Source organism: Elgaria multicarinata, chromosome 3 (assembly GCF_023053635.1).
Source record: "Elgaria multicarinata webbii isolate HBS135686 ecotype San Diego chromosome 3, rElgMul1.1.pri, whole genome shotgun sequence".
Classification (NCBI taxonomy): Eukaryota; Metazoa; Chordata; class Lepidosauria; order Squamata; family Anguidae; genus Elgaria; species Elgaria multicarinata.
In genome coordinates, this window is record NC_086173.1 from 150,851,611 (window position 1) to 150,867,834 (window position 16,224).

The 16,224-nt window shown below is 42.3% G+C and overlaps 1 protein-coding gene across 1 annotated transcript; it reads left to right on the top strand.

The window, feature by feature from the left end:
* The first annotated feature begins 1,422 nt into the window (after window positions 1–1,422).
* On the top strand, window positions 1,423–15,469 carry LOC134395539 (vomeronasal type-2 receptor 26-like). Its single transcript, XM_063121703.1, has 5 exons — window positions 1,423–1,704; window positions 10,223–11,020; window positions 12,459–12,686; window positions 13,378–13,504; window positions 14,559–15,469. The coding sequence occupies exons 1-5, from the start codon at window positions 1,423–1,425 to the stop codon at window positions 15,467–15,469; spliced, it is 2,346 nt and encodes a 781-aa protein (XP_062977773.1).
* Window positions 15,470–16,224: the final 755 nt, after the last annotated feature.

Sequence of the window (16,224 nt, forward strand, 5' to 3'; positions counted from 1 at the left end):
GAGAAGTGACCGGAACAAACCTTTTAATTATTACAGGCTAGGAGACTACCTGATTAGTGGAATTATATCTACCTCAAATACAATGTTTAGTCCATATGTTTTCTTCAAGCCTCCTTCTAACAGTTTTACCTCGTAAGTGATCAGGAGCTCAACTGACTCTGAATTCATACTTTCCAGGTGTCACTTTTTTTTCTTCTTTAAGCAGGGACAGAGAATCTCTCTTTTGTGGAAGCTGCTCCTCATAAATCATGTGAATCATGATTCTGTTTAGTCCAATTTTGCTTCGGGGAGTGGGTGGGAAAATGCTTGGGGCAGATGCAGAAATGCTGAGACACCGTTTAGTCAGTGCACAACCTGCCATATCAAGCTTTCCAACTTGTGTGGTTTATTCCTGCACTGAGCAGGGGGTAGTTCTCGATGGCCTTGTAGGCCTCTTTCAACTACTGTTCCAAGATTTTATGATTCTAGTAGCCATCGTTGGCATTATCCTCCATGAATTTGTCTAATTCCCTTTTAAAGCCATTAAAATCAGTGGATATCACCTGTACATAGGTAAGCTATAATTGTATGGTTTAACTATGCACTGTGTGAAGGTGTCCTTCCTTTTATCTGTCCTGAATCTCCCAACAATCAGCTTCACGGGGTGACCCCATGGGGTTCTAGTCTTTTGAGAGAGGGAGAAACATGTCTCCCTATATGCTTTCTCCACACCATACATCAGGGGGAAACATGTCTCCCTTACTCACCTTATTTCTGAGCTAAACAATCCCAGACATTGCAAACTCTTCCCATAGGGGACTTGATCCAGCCCATAGGTCATTTGGGTTGCCCTTTCCTGCACTTTTTTGTATCTTAGCGTGTGCTCAGTGTGAGTAGGGGTTTCTTTAGATTAAGGGGAAATTAAGACGCTGGGAAGGAGCATCAATGCGGCTGTGCCCCAGCTCATGCCGCCGGGTGCAATTTTATCGAAGTCGTATAGACGAGGGCCTTGTTGCAGGCGGTTCTCCATTAGGCACAACCAATAATGTTGGGATCAGATCTGATGCTTTATGCTCTCAGATTGATTTAGCATGACGGCTAAACCAAACATGACACAAAATGTGTTTTTCCATTTAATGGGTTCATTTTAAAAAAACCAGACAAACGGATGCTGGGAAGTGTCGACAATCAGGCTCAAAACTCCTTGCATTGGAGAGGGGAGGGGGAATTGAGCCCTTTTCCTTCCTGCCATGGTGTTGACAAACGTTGTTGCCCTAACCCTGCGATTTGCATTGGGAAGAAAATTCCCATTCGCATCAGTTGAATGGGAGTATGGTTCTAAGAGATTTCTTCTTTACTAAGCGTTGCAGGAATTGCTTTCTGTTTTTATGGAATGAAGGATAAAAATCTGATGGCATCTGTTTTTGTTGCAGTGTAAAAAGTATGAGCCAGTGGCACATCCTTCCCTTCTTGTTTGCCATTCATGAGATCAACCAGAATCCGAGGCTCTTGCCCAATATCACCCTGGGCTACAACATCTATGAGAACTATTTCAACCCAAGAATGACTTATGAGGCCTTGGTAGACCTGATGTCTCTTGGGCAGCAGCATGTTCCAAACTACAGATGTGGAGGACAGAATAAGCTCTTGGCGGTCCTTGAAGGGGCCAACTTTGAACTCTCCAACCAGATTTCAACCATGCTGGGCATCTACAAAATCCCACAGGTAGGAATGGGGTGGGTGGGGGATGTAGACTGAGTCTGCTGCCACTTTGCAATCTTTCCAGAAGAGTCCAGAAGGTGGCCCTGGGGTGGACATCACCAAGTAAGGCCAGAGAAAGGCAGCACTTCTCAAAAGAGCTGAATATGGTTTGAGAGAGGTTTAACTTTCTCTAGAATAAACGGGTTCTCCTGTCAGCTCTGCATGGGGATTTTTGTGATTTTGGGGATGACATAGCTTTTGATATTGAATTAAATCCAGACCAAGTGAATCGCACCTGAGTCCCATTGTAACCGTGACTTTACTTTTCAACGGCAATCCAACCTATAATGTACTAATGTACTAAGATTAATGTAAACCATCCAGGGTGGGATATAAAAATTTCAAATATAAGTAGACTGCTTTTAACTGCTTTTATTGCTGTTCAGTTATGTATTGTTTTAACTTAGATCATAGTTTAATTTGTTTTTAACTGTGTATATTTATTATTTTATACTGTATGTTTTTATCTGTACGCCGCTCTGAGATCTTAATGATAGAGGACGGGATATAAATGTGTTTTTTAAAAAAATATTTTTATTTTCTACAATACTTAAACATACCGCATACAATTAAAGAAAACAACATACTACATAAATGTTGAATAAATGTTGAATACATAATATCATGTCTACATAACATAATCAAACTTAACATATAAGTGCTCCCCCCACCTCGGGATCTCATTCCTGATTCCAAAATCTCATACTTTCTTCTGCTGGCGGTTTCCCACTTCCCTTAGAAAATACAAATATTAGGAACTGTTTCCAAATTCCTTCAAAATCATTTGTTTTAGCTATACCTCTTCTCAATTTAATATTACAAGTCAATTTATCATTAATAGCTATATCCCAAACTTCTTTATACCGTTCTTCAATACAATAATCCCCTTAAGTCATCCAGTTCCTAGCTACAATCAATCGTGCCGCAGTCAGCAAATTCGATATCAATTCCTTAGTTTCTTTTTTACATTTTAAATCTTCAAATAGTGACAGTAATGCAACTTTTGGTGTTCGTTCTATCTTCATTCCCCCTATTTCTTCAATCTCCAAAAACAGCATCTTCCACAATCTTTGTACATATTTGCATTCCCACCACATATGTAAATATGTTCCTTTCCCCCCACAACCTCTCCAACAATTTGCTGAGTGCTGATTATTTATGTTATTCAATCTAACCGGGGTTAGGTACCACCTCCATATAATTTTAAAGTAATTCTCTTTTATTCTCACTGATATATTTCTCAACACTCTTTGTTTCCAAAGTCCCTCCCAGCTCTGTTGTCCTATTTGTACATTCAAGTCTGTCTCCCAAACCATTTTACCTGAACTATCCCTCAACCCTTTCTCCAACAGTATTCTATAAATTTCACTCATTAATCCTTTTGACACTGTTCTTTTTCCCTTATCATTTTCTTTCTTAACTATTAATTCCTCAAACTTCGTCAATTCTCTACAATCTCCATTTTCTCTTACCCACTTTTTAGTCCACTGTTCTAATTGCCAATAATTTAACCAAGTTAATTTTTTTATCTTTTAAAACCTCTTCCAAATCCTCTCTTGTATTCATTTCTCTTAACCATTCCCTTAATTTCATTTTATTTTTTTCTATTAAGACTTTACTTAATCTACTCTTTAATTCCTCCGGGAAATTCTTTAACATTATTACCGGTGATAGAGGTGAGTTGCTCAGAGCAACTCACCTTTATATTTACTCCAAATTTCCCAGTGAAACCTCAAGAGCGGGTTACCTATACTTTCCACCCATTTTTCCTCCCTTCCCTAAAAAATACATTTTCCAAATTAATCTCTATATTACTTGTAGTTTTATCATCCATCCAATCTAATTCTCCTATTCCTATAATTGCCTCCACAATATGTCTTAGCCTATTAGCTACGTAATATAGTTTAATATTTGGAAGACCCAATCCTCCCTTTTTTTGACTTAAATACCATTTATTCTTATTTACCCTCGCTTTCTAATCTCCATTACAATAATTATTTATGATATTTTGCCAACTTTTTATCTCTAATTCTGAAATTTTTATTGGTGACATCCTAAACACAAAATTAATCTTTGCTAAAATCTTCATTTTTATTAATGCTATTCTTCCAAACCAGGATAAAGTTAATCTTTTATATTTTTCCAATTTTACTAAAATCTCTTTTTTTAAACTATTTAAATTCTCTTTCTCTAAACTCTCTAAATTCTGTGTAATTTTAATTCCCAAATATCTAATCTGTTCCTTAACTCTCATTTCTCTTCCCTTTTCTTCCCAATCCTTCTCTTCCTTTTTAGTATAATTAAATAACGTCATCTCTGATTTGGACCAATTTATTCTTAACCCAGTAATATCCTCAAATTCTCTCAATTGTTGTTTAATTCTTGCCATCTTTCCTATAGGATTTTTAATACTTAGCAAGGTATCATCTGCAAACATATTCAATTTTATTTTTTTAATACTACCTATTCCTTCTATCTCCCCATCATCTCTTATTGCATTCGCCAATAATTCCATTACCATTACAAACAGGACCGGCGAGAGTGGACATCCTTGTCTTGTCCCTCTGGCTAGTCGTATCTTATCCGTAACTCCGTCATTCACTACCACTACGGCTGTATTTTGAGAGTACAACTGTTCTATTATAGCTTTAAATTTATTTCCAAATCCCATTTTATTTAGAACCATCTTTAAAGCTTGCCAGCTCACACAATCAAAAGCCTTGAAAATATCCAATGCCAAAATTCCCGCTTTGATCTTAGCCTTTTTTATCACCTGTATTGCATTTAAAACTCTTCCCACTAAGTTATGCATTTGTCTACCTGCTACAAATCCACATTGATCTTCCCCTATATATTCACCTATAAATTTATTCAACCGCCTTGCTAAAATAGTTGAAAATTTTTTAGCATCTTGATTTATTAATGAAATAGGTCTATATGAATCAGGGACAGTCAAATCTTTATCTGGTTTTGGTATTAAAATTATTAATGAATGTTCCCATGATTCTGATGTCCTTTCTCCTTCCAATATGGAATTGTACAGCTTCAATAATTTCGGTACTAAGAAGGTTTTAAAAACCTTATAATATTCCGATCCTAAACCATCTACCCTAGGTGATTTACCCACTTTCAAATTCTCAATTACTTCTTCAATTTCTCTTTGAGTTATTACCTTCTCCATTAACTCTTTATGTTCTATTTTTATTCGCTTCTTTATATACTTTTCTATATAGGCTTCCAACTTCTTTTTTTGAATATCCTTTCCCTTATATAATTCTTGATAGAATTCTTGAAATTTTTTTATTTTACCCTTCATTATATGACAATAGTTCCCTTGTTTATCTTTCAATATTCCTATCCCATTCCTGGCTTTCTCCTTTTGTGTGAGTCTGGCAAGCAATCTAGAATTTCTATTGCTATTTTCAAAATACTCCCTTTTCATATAAATTTAATTTTTCTGAACTTCCTCTAAATTTAAATTTTCTAATTGTTTTTTCTTTGCTTGTATTTCTATTAATTTATGTTTATTTTTAAATTGCCAATAATCTTTCTCCAATTTTTTAATCTCTTCCTCCAACTTTTCCTGATCTACAAATTGTTGCCTCCTTAAATTACATTTCTCTAATACATATCCCTCTTGCTACTGCCTTCATGGTATCCCAAACAACTGCCCTTGTCGTTCCTCCCTTCTCATTAATTTCCCAAGTCTCTGACAGTTCCCTTTGCATTTTTTCTACCACTTCATTATACTTCAAAATTTTTGTATTTAATTTCCACCTAAACGCTTCTTTATAATTCTTTCTAACTGTAAACTCTAAACTTAACAATGCGTGATCTTATACCTTTATTACCCCCGTTTCCATTTTACATACCTTAGTTGCAAACTCTTTTGAAACAAATATATAATCTATCCTAGAGTATGTATGATGAACTGAAGGGTAGTAAGAAAAGCCAGGGTTCGCCCCACTAAGTAAACGCCAACAATCCACATAATCTTTTTCTTTTACTAGTTTATTCAATATACTAATGTTATTTCTCTTTTCCGCATTAGTGGGGTTTGACCTGTCCAATCTATTATCCATTACCATATTAAAGTCCCCAGCTAAAATAACATACCCCTCCTTAAACTCCTCTATTTCTTTAAATAATTCCATATAAAACTCTCTATGTCTCTCATTGGGGGCATAAACATTAACTAATGTATATGCTTCACTTTCAATTTGTTCCTTTATCATAAGATATCTACCGTTATCATCCTTTTTTATAGTTTCTAATGTAAATCCACTTTTTAAAAAAATCAAAATAGCTACTCCATTTTTTGTTGTTGTCCCCAGTGACTTTTCATAATAAACTGACCATTTTGTACGTATTTTGTTTATTCCATCGAACCCTTGGTGAGTTTCTTGCAACATAATGATATCAGATCTTTCTCTATTTAACATTTGTTCAATTCTCCTCCTTTTCACGACTGCCCCCAGACCTTTAACACTGAGCGTTGATACTTTAATTTTCTTATCCATATTTAATCTTTTGATACTCCTTCCGATCCCGTGTGCTCTGCAACTCATAAACACATACAGCAAAACACAAAAACCCTAAACCCCTTCAAATCCCTCCCTCCCTCCCTATTAACCCCCCCTGCCCCCATCCCACCCCCACCTCTTCCCCCCCCAGATCCCCGTAAGTCTACCACTCCGGCCATTTTCTACCTTAAGGGAGGGGGAGGCAGTGCTCCGCCTCAGCGGCAAGACCTCTATATTTAACAACTTTTATGTATTATTATCTCATAAACCATTTATCAAATTATTGCGTCCCAGACGCCCCAGCTTCAGCTCCATTCCCAACTTCAGCTTCCAGACTTGCAACCTTAAACAAACCAAACTCTTCAGCAACTCCTTGCCCTGATCCAAAGAGGTTACTCTGTACTGCCTCCCACCATGTGCAAACCTTAAAAAAACAGGGTAACCCCAAGCATACTTTATTGCATTCTTTGTTAACGTTTCAGTTATTTGCTTAACGCTGCATCTCCATTGGAGTGTTTGCTGACAAAGATCATTGCAGATTTGCACTGCTCTGCCTTTATATTTTATCATAGCCATAGACCTCAATTTCTTCATAATTTGCTCTTTTTTGTAATAACTGCCAAATTTCACTAGGATGTCTTTGATTGCTCCTGTGTAGTTTGCTCCTCCCACCCTATGAATCCTTTCCAGGTCACAGTCTTTTAATTCCAGATCAGGCATCATGTCTTTAAACCACTTCAAAATTATTTTTCTCAAATCCTCTCCTGGTTCTTCAATAAAGTTTTTAATTCGTAGATTACATCTTCGATCTTGATCCTGTAAATGGATCAACTTTAATTCTTGATCCTGGGACTTCACATCACAGCTTTTTTCAAAGACATCCTGCCTTTTCTCCAATGATTTTACTTCAACTTCTAACATCTTTATAGCTCTGTCATTCTGGGCAATCTTGTCAGCCAGCATCCCCATGCGCTTATCTGCCTTCTTGGAATGTTCATCCATCTTTTTAATCAGAGTTGCGTTGCTATCCAATATCAAGCTCTTAAGTTCCTACATAGAAGTTGGCGCCACGCCAGCTTTCTCCACCATCTTGTCAGTCCTGTTTTTGCTCTCATTCCCACTCCCACTCCCACTACTTCATGTAACTTCTTCTGTGGGCACCTTTTCAAGACGGGCAAGAAACAAAGCCCTATGAAGAGAGACTGAAAGAACTGGGCATGTTTAGCCTGGAGAAGAGAAGATTGAGGGGAGACATGATAGCACTCTTCAAATACTTAAAAGGTTGTCACACAGAGGAGGGCAAGGATCTCTTCTTGATCCTCCCAGAGTGCAGGACACGGAATAACGGGCTCAAGTTAAAGGAAGCCAGATTCCGGCTGGACATCAGGAAAAACTTCCTAACTGTTAGAGCAGTGCGACGGTGGAATCAGTTACCTAGGGAGGTTGTGGGCTCTCCCACACTAGAGGCCTTCAAGAGGCAGCTGGACAACCATCTGTCAGGGATGCTTTAGGGTGGATTCCTGCATTGAGCAGGGGGTTGGACTCGATGGCCTTGTAGGCCCCTTCCAACTCTGCTATTCTATGATTCTATGATTATTAGAGGGGCGTATTCGCTACCAAGTAGCTTTTCCAGGAGGGTTTTTTTTTAACGTTCGGCATAGATCTATTTATAACTATTGCTTAATGTCCCGAATAACAATCAACACCGTCTCTCTTTCCATGCATATAAAGCACTTTCCTCTTTCGATGCTTTCTGATGGGTGAATTTATTGCCAATTATTCGTTCTTCCCAGATAAGGAGTATATTTCACAGTAATTTGTCAGACCAGGCGATGGAAGAGCTCCAATAATAACACTCTACTTTCAATTTCGTTCTTCCGCTCTCCGCTCCACCCGACTAATTTACAAGCCTGAGCACTGGGCTAATTTCCTCACTCCTTATACTGATTATGGTTCCAAAGATAACATTTTCACACACAGTTAAAAGTCATAGTCATTTCCATTAATTTTCAATAAAGACCCATGCCTTTTTAAATGAGATAATTGAGTTCTCAGATCTCCCATAAGGGGGCCTCTCAAAAAGAAGTCTTACCCTCTCATGGTGTCCAGCTCCGCCCCGGATATAAATGTTTTAAATAAATAAATAAAATAAATAGACATAAACAAGAACTGAGTGCATGTATTATTACCAGAGATCTCTATTTTCAAATTGCAGTCAACTATTCTCTCGAATGACAGCAACCTGTTGGAGTGGGTTCTCCATTCTGCACATTCGATTTATCATGGCATATGTTTTTGTGGATCATAGAGGCCACTTTAAGTTAGCTTTGGAAGATAAAATCTTGTCTACATAACGCAGTTATCCAATACAGTAGTTCAGATAGAAAGGACGGATGGGATGGGTCTGCTGTGGGGAAGGAATACAAAGGGGATTTTTAAAAACAGTTTTGAGAACTGTGGAGGCCCAGGACACACTCCATATACAGTTGTCAAAACTGTTATAAGGCACTTTAAAGCACTTTAAAGCAGTAGTGTAGATCTGGCCTGACTTACAAGGTGAGAGAAATAAACCTTCAAAGTATTTTTAAATGCAGGAAGGTTTATTATTTTACAGTATCTAAGTGGCAATTGATATTTTATTGGTATTTACTGATATTTTAGATTAATAAACAACTGAGGGCCTTGCTAGACCTACCTGATAATAGTGTGGGAGGAGGGGTCAGGCCGCGCTAGAAGTAGACCCCGTCCACACGTGACAGGGCCGAGGGAAGCCCCGTCGCATCCGCCATATTTTTTTGCCTTAAAGGGCCATGTGCGCAGGAGCGCACCAACGAAACAGTAAGTGTTTTTTTTAAAAAAATAAAGGGTTCCCCACTACCCCTGTCCCTGATTTACCCCCCACAATGCCTGATGCCCCCCGCCTGCTTGCTCGCCCGTCCTCCCCCCGCTCACGATGCCCGTCCCCCGCTCGCCATGCCTGTCCCCGCTTGCCATGCCCGTCCCTGTCCACCATGCCTGTCCCCGTTCTTCTCCCTGTCCGCCATCCGCTGTCCCTGTCCGCCTTGCCTGTCCCCATTCTTCTTTCCCCCCTGTGCACCATGCCCTGTTCCCGTCTGCCATGCCCGACCCTGTTCTTCCCCCCTGTCCCCATCCGCCATGCCCATCCCTGTTCTTCTTTTCCCCCTGTCCACCATGCCCTGTCCCTGTCTGCCATGCCCGTTCCTGTTCTTCCCCCGTCCGCCATGCCCTGTCCCCGTCCGCCATGCCCATCCCTGTTCTTCTTTCCCCCCTGTCCACCATGCCCTGTCCCCATCTGCCATGCCCGTCCCTGTTCTTCCCCCGTCCACCATGCCCTGTCCCCGTCTGCCATGCCCGTCCCCGTTCTCCTTCCCCCCATCCGCCTTGCCCTGTCCCCGTCCGCCATGCCCATCCCCATTCTTCTTCCCCCCATCCGCCATGCCCTGTCCCCGTCCGCCATGCCCGTTCCCGTTCTTCTCCCCCCTGTCTGCCAAGCCCTGTCCCCGTTCTTCACACGGTCCGCCATGCCCATCCCCATTCTTCTGCTGGGTCCGCTCTTTCCCCCAGCCCCAATCTCCCCCACCCGTGATTTCCGCCACGGCCTGATGGGCACAGCGCTCCTATGGAATGCTGTGCCCAGTGTGTGGCTTCTCCCAGCTTCTCGCGAGTAAGCGAGCAGCCGGGAAAAGCCACGGGAGTTGCTAGGCTTTCCACTGCCCCGGCCTCAGCCCGGGGCTGCGGAAAAGCCGGGCCATAAGCGGATCCGCTTATCCCGGGTCAAGGGAGGACTTAGCCTGGCCTGACCCCAGGATCCCCTGTGCGTCATCTGGATGCACAGCAGGGAGCCCGGGCCTCACACCGGGCTAAGTCCTTGTCTAGCAACGGCCTGAGTGTTGTCCTTAAAAGCAAGTCAAACACTTATCTCTTTCACTTTTTAATAGGTCAGTTATGGTTTTGTTAGTCAAATCCCTAAGGACAAACATCAGTTTCCTTTTATCTACCGGATGGTCCCAAAATCAGAACCGCATTACCTGGGGATTGTTAAACTGCTCCGGCATTTCAGATGGACGTGGATTGGTCTCATTGCTCCAGAGAATGACAGTGGAGAAAGATTCATGAGCACCTTCATGCCAGTGGTCATAAACAATGGTATTTGCATTGCCTATTCCAAAAGTATCCCAGCGACAGTGAAATGGGAAAGACATTTCAACCTGATATTATATTTGCTGGACACTCAAGTTAATGTAGTTGTTTGTCAAGTGGACACCAATGCCATCTTAATTCTAGCACTATTCATGCAAAATATTGAAAAGATCAAAAATTCAACTGTAGGAAAAGTATGTATTACAACAACTTTGCAGGACCTCAGCTTGAGAATGTTTTACAAGATGATTGATCTCCAGCACACCCATGTTTCTTTGTCCTTCTTAATCAAGACGCACAAAAGGACACGACATGATAATTTTGGTGCACTTCTCTTGGCTATCCAGCAGTTTGAGACTAAAGCATTTCATTGTTTCTATTCAAGAGACATGTTGTCTGTGAAAGTCTGGGAAAGATGCAGAGAAAAAGAGAATTGGGACAACCTGCCCCAGGATGTGATTGAAAGTATCCTCTCTCAAGACACCTACAGTATTTACAATTCCATCCAGGCTGTGGCCTGGACCTTACATGCTGCGTACTCATCCCATTTGAACCGGATGGGGATGGTGGGTGGAGACCGGCTGGGTCTTCAAAGGGTACAGTATTCCTTCTCCTTCACAGAGAGTGCCTTTGTAAATCACCATTCATTATAGGTCTGTGCAGAGATTTCCTGATTTCTTCAGAGGCTGCGTTGGAGGTTCCAAATCAGCCCTGATCTGCCTGGAGCAGCTTATGTCCCAGTGCGACTCACTTTGGTTCCTGAGCTGAAGTGAGATCCAGACATCTGAAGCGGGTCAGATGTTGTGTGTTCCCAGCTATGAGGCCGACCAGGAATCCACTGGATTCCATGTTTGCCTTCCTCCTCACTCATCCTCCTGCTCCTCATTCCCCCCTCTGTGCTTGCTTCCTGATCTGAGAGAGCCTTTGCTTCTCCCCTCCCATGGACTTATCTGACCCATCTGGAAGCCGCCTGTCTTCAATGAGAGCTGCCATTTTTAAGGAAGATGGCAGGTCGTCCATTTCCTAGATCTAATTTCAAACTACAGCAGCTGGAAAGGGCCATTTCCAGAAGCTCCTCAGGCCTGGTCCCCTCCACTGCAGCCCAATCCAGATATAGACAGAGGAGGGCCCAACTGGCCTGCATAGGTACAGGATCCAAATTTGGATGCGAGGCAGTGCACAGACCTAATTAATGGCTTTGTTCTAGGCAGAGGCATCAGGAGGCGCAGATGTGGCAGAGTTGCGGGGGTCTATGAGGTGCCCAAATGAGCAATCCAGGTTTGAGTTGCCCAGCAGAATGGGGCAAGGCAGCTGGGACAGTATGAGGATGCTTTCGGTCCTCCCCTCAACAACCTGATTACCTCAGCTAGCTGGTGTGGTCTGAGATGGGTTCGTATTGCAGTCTCCTAAATGGATTGGGTTGGGTCACTTCAACATTTTGAACAGGACGTCATGGCCTTGGTGGACTGTCCCAAATGATATCAGGCTTACTTACATAGCAGGAGGACACACTCAGGTTCTACTTTTTTTGCCCTGGATGGGATGATGATAATCTAGGGACGGAGGTACGGAATGCAGTTGGTCAGTCATTGATAAATCTCTGCCTTGTTGGGTTTATTAACTAACCCCACTTTTCCTAATAATAGGACCAGCCCCTGGTGTCAGAACTTTCTTAGGATGCCAAACAAGGCTTATAGAACATTTTTATTACCTCCCCAAAATGGCAAAACAGAAAAAGGAAATTTAGAAAGGGATCTCAGGTGCATTGTAAACATAAATAATGAAAACAAAATTCATAGCCACTATGAGCTTGGAAGAACTGGTTGTGATGAGACCTCCTAATGAGTCAGGCTGAGATGTAGAATGGGATTTCCTGTTTCCTAAATGCACGTGCTTTTCTGTGACAGGGTTGGGTAGCATGTGTTCCTTGAGATGTCGTAGGACTGTAACTCCCATCATCCCTCACCCTTGGTTATCCTGGCTAGAGCTGATGGGACTTGCAGTATAACAACTTCTTCCCCCCCTCTATTCTAGCTTCACCCTTTCCTGAGAAACTTTCAGCTTTATAATACTTCCATGGACGGAGCTTATTTGGATGAAAATGGAGATCTGGCAGCCAACTTTGATATCATGAACTGGGTGATGTTTCCCAACAAGTCCACTGCTGGAGTGAATGTTGGCAGTATAGAGAGACTGTCCTCCTCTGAGATAAAGTTCACCATTGATCAGAATGCCATTACGTGGCCCAGAACATTTAACCAGGTAGGGGAAACCACTCGTTTCCTTGTTCCCTTTCCTATCTAGCCATCACTGAGAGCGCCATCAGATGAGCATTTTATTGAACATTCGTTACTGGGCACTCACAGGTTTTCGCGAGTCTCCTCTTGCAATGTTTGCCTCCCGCCCCTTCTAGCCTTCTTCATGCCGCAAAACAGCAACAACGTAGCTGTAAGGGCTCATATGCCAGTGGTGGGCGGGGCTGAAGTCAAAGGAAGTGGGGACAAGACACAAAACATACCAGCATAGTGTAGACTAAAGCTCTTCCTGCCTTTAATTAATCCCAGGAGAAGGGGGGGAAACGCACAAAGGCTAGGACACCATTTAATAGACAACAGAGGTTGGCCAGTGGAAGACTGGACCCTCATGGTGGCATGTATAAACCATTTGCCCCTATGGTAAGCAGCTTCCTGTAATATGCCCTCTTTTGTAACTTGTCACACTAGGCAAGGCTCCTGCAGCTTTAACTGTTGTGATGAAGACGGTGTTTCACCAGGTGCTGCATGCATACAAAGGGCACCTGCTGAATTTCCCTTCTCTGTACAACTGTTGAAGACACAGGAGCCCTGTCCTGCCTTCCATAGGGTCACTTCCATGATATAACTCATTTCCAGCAGTTAATAAAGCCCCCTTTCCGCAACGTTATGCTTGACGCACCTTCTCTTTATATGGTTAGACAGTCCCTTTTTCTAGATGTACTAGAAGTTGCCTGCCTGGACACGCCAAGACGATTAGGGAAGGAGAGCCCATCTGCTGCTACGATTGTGTCCCATGTCCCGAAGGAACCATCTCCTCCCAGGAAGGTAAGTGACTCCAGAGCGAGGAGCTGCCCTTGAGAAAGAGAACAAACACCCACTCGCACGTGGCTAGAGAGGGTTTTTTGTTTTGTTCTAAACTGAACTTGATTTCTTTGTTGCTTTGTGTATAGCTAATTATTAGTGTATTTGCTATTTAATTCCACAAATTGAGTGAAAATAACTTAGTGGGCTACCATATGAGAATGCAACATAGGCTGCCAACAATATCTTCTTCTAATGTCTGTTTTTAGGAAGAGGGAATTTCACAGGTGCTGCATGCATACAAATGACACTTGATGAAATTTCCCTTTTTTATATACAACTTTTAAGGATGCAGGAGCCCTGCCCTCCTTTTCATAGGGTCACCCTAGATTTAGTGGTATTTAGGGCAACCCCAAACAAGCAGAAACATTAGTTTCTGGAATGGACCAGGCTGGCAAAGCTCACATAAGGTTGCTCTGGAGAGCTGCCCTGTTGTAGATATGAGCCTTTTGCTCATTTCAGTTCTACAAGGGGTGGGCAGCACTTACAGAACGAAATCAGTGGGGCTTGCAGCTTGCAGAGTGGAAGCAGTGATGGAGCCAGTTCACAGATAGGCAATATCGAATGCTGCCCCGCATATCTTAATAAGCAAGGCATCCAGTCCTGCTTACTTCTGAGGCTTGTCCTGCAGAGACCTGCCCTGCTTACATGTGAGTAGACATGCAATTTTTTGATGTGCTGATGTATGAGTAGACATGTTGCTCTACTTTACTTCTGAGTAGAGATGCAGACAGCTTGGTAAGGGTGATGTTATTCGAGAACTGCTTATTTCTGATTAATCTTAATCAGTAATGATGACATTTTTGGCAAGCACATAGATGGAATGCAATTTCAATGGCTATTTATCAGCTTCCACGAGAAAAGTGCTTTTCCCAGTTTCAGAGACAGGGTGGGGCCTGCAGAAACCACAATGGGTCAGAGGAGCACTATACACCTTTTAGGGAATGCAGGAAACCACAGACTATGATTGGTGGAAAACAATTTACATAAATGCTGCTGCGGTTCTTGTTCTTGTCAGATGCAGACCATTGCACCAAGTGTCCGGATGACCAGCATCCAAACAAGGCCCGAGATCAATGTGTTCTGAAGCTTATCAGCTTCCTCTCCTATGAAGAAATTCTGGGAATCATCCTAGCTTTATTTGCCCTAATCTTGTCCCTAACCACTGGCCTACTTTTAGGAATCTTCATGAAATATCGAGAAACTCCAGTGGTCAAAGCCAACAACCGAGATCTCACCTACATACTCCTTGTCTCCCTCCTGCTATCCTTCTTGTCCTCCTTCTTATTCATTGGACGGCCCCAGAAGGTGACCTGCCTTCTCCAACAAACCACCTTCAGCATCATCTTCTCAGTTGCCGTCTCGTCCTTGTTGGCAAAAACTGTCATGGTGGTGGTGGCATTTATGGCCACAAAGCCAGGGAATAGGATGAGGAAATGGCTGGGGAAGAGTTTGGCCAACTCCATTGTAATTTCTTGTTCCAGTGTCCAAGTGGGCATCTGCATGATCTGGCTGGGAATCTTTCCCCCATTCCCAGATTCTGACATGCATTCCCAGCCTGGTCAGATCATCCTGCAATGTAACGAAGGGTCTGCAGTCATGTTTTATACTGCCCTTGGCTACATGGGCTTCCTGGCTGCCATCTGTTTCACGGTGGCCTTCCTAGCCAGGAAGCTGCCTGGAGCCTTCAATGAAGCCAAGCTGATCACCTTCAGCATGTTGGTCTTTTCCAGTGTTTGGGTGTCCTTTGTGCCGGCCTACCTGAGCACCAAAGGGAAATACATGGTAGCTGTGCAGGTCTTCTCTATCTTGGCTTCCAGTTTGGGTTTATTGGTTTGCATCTTCATCCCCAAAAGCTACATTATCATATTAAGGCGAGATCTAAATAGCAAAGAGCATTTAATGATGAAATCTAAAGATGGCATCTGATCTTTTAGTACATATTTTTTTTGGTCCAGCAAAAATACTAAAACCAATGTGGGAGTGAACTTCTTTTTTATACTACTTCAAATAATTTCTCTTCTCTCCATGTAAAAACAAAACAGACTTGTTTTAATCATGATGAATGAATAAGGAACCCAGGAAGGCTTCAGGTAGGGATGTTTGCACAAGTAAAACTTGTATTTGTCTAAGGGCTCATCCACACCAAGCAGATGTACATTGATGGTGCTATATAAATAAATAATAATAATAATAATAATAATATTCCACTATGAATTAGGGGTGTGCACGGACCCCCCGCTCCGCTTCACTTGCAGATCCGTGATTTTCGGAGCGGGCCACTTCGCCCCGCCCCCGCTCTGCCCACTTCCGCTCTGCTCCGCTCGGAGCTCCGGATCCGGATCGGAGCTCCGTTTTTCCCCCCCCATAGGGTTGCATTGAAAGCTAAAAAATTATACAACTTTTTTTCTGTTCAAGTTAGAAAACTCATGTTTGGCACCATGACACCTCATGGAGGTATACACACGTACGCCAAGTTTCAAGGGAATCCCATCATCCCCTGATTTTTGGGGAATTTTTGAAAATCGGGCACCCCATTCACACCCCTTTCCATAGCTCCGTCAATTTGCACGTTAGAAACCTCAAACTCACAACCATGAAAGCTTATCCAGGGATACAGATGCACACCGAGACTCAAGGCAGTCCCATCATCCCCTGATTTTTGGGGAATTTTTGAAAATCGG

Excerpts from the sequence above, each read along its gene's own strand:
- LOC134395539 (XM_063121703.1), top strand. The coding sequence starts at position 1,423 with ATGAGCCAGTGGCACATCCTTCCCTTCTTGTTTGCCATTCATGAGATC. Across the intron at positions 11,021-12,458 it reads ACCGGCTGGGTCTTCAAAGG|CTTCACCCTTTCCTGAGAAA; the intron begins GTACAGTATTCC and ends CCTCTATTCTAG. Across the intron at positions 12,687-13,377 it reads GGCCCAGAACATTTAACCAG|ACAGTCCCTTTTTCTAGATG; the intron begins GTAGGGGAAACC and ends TTATATGGTTAG.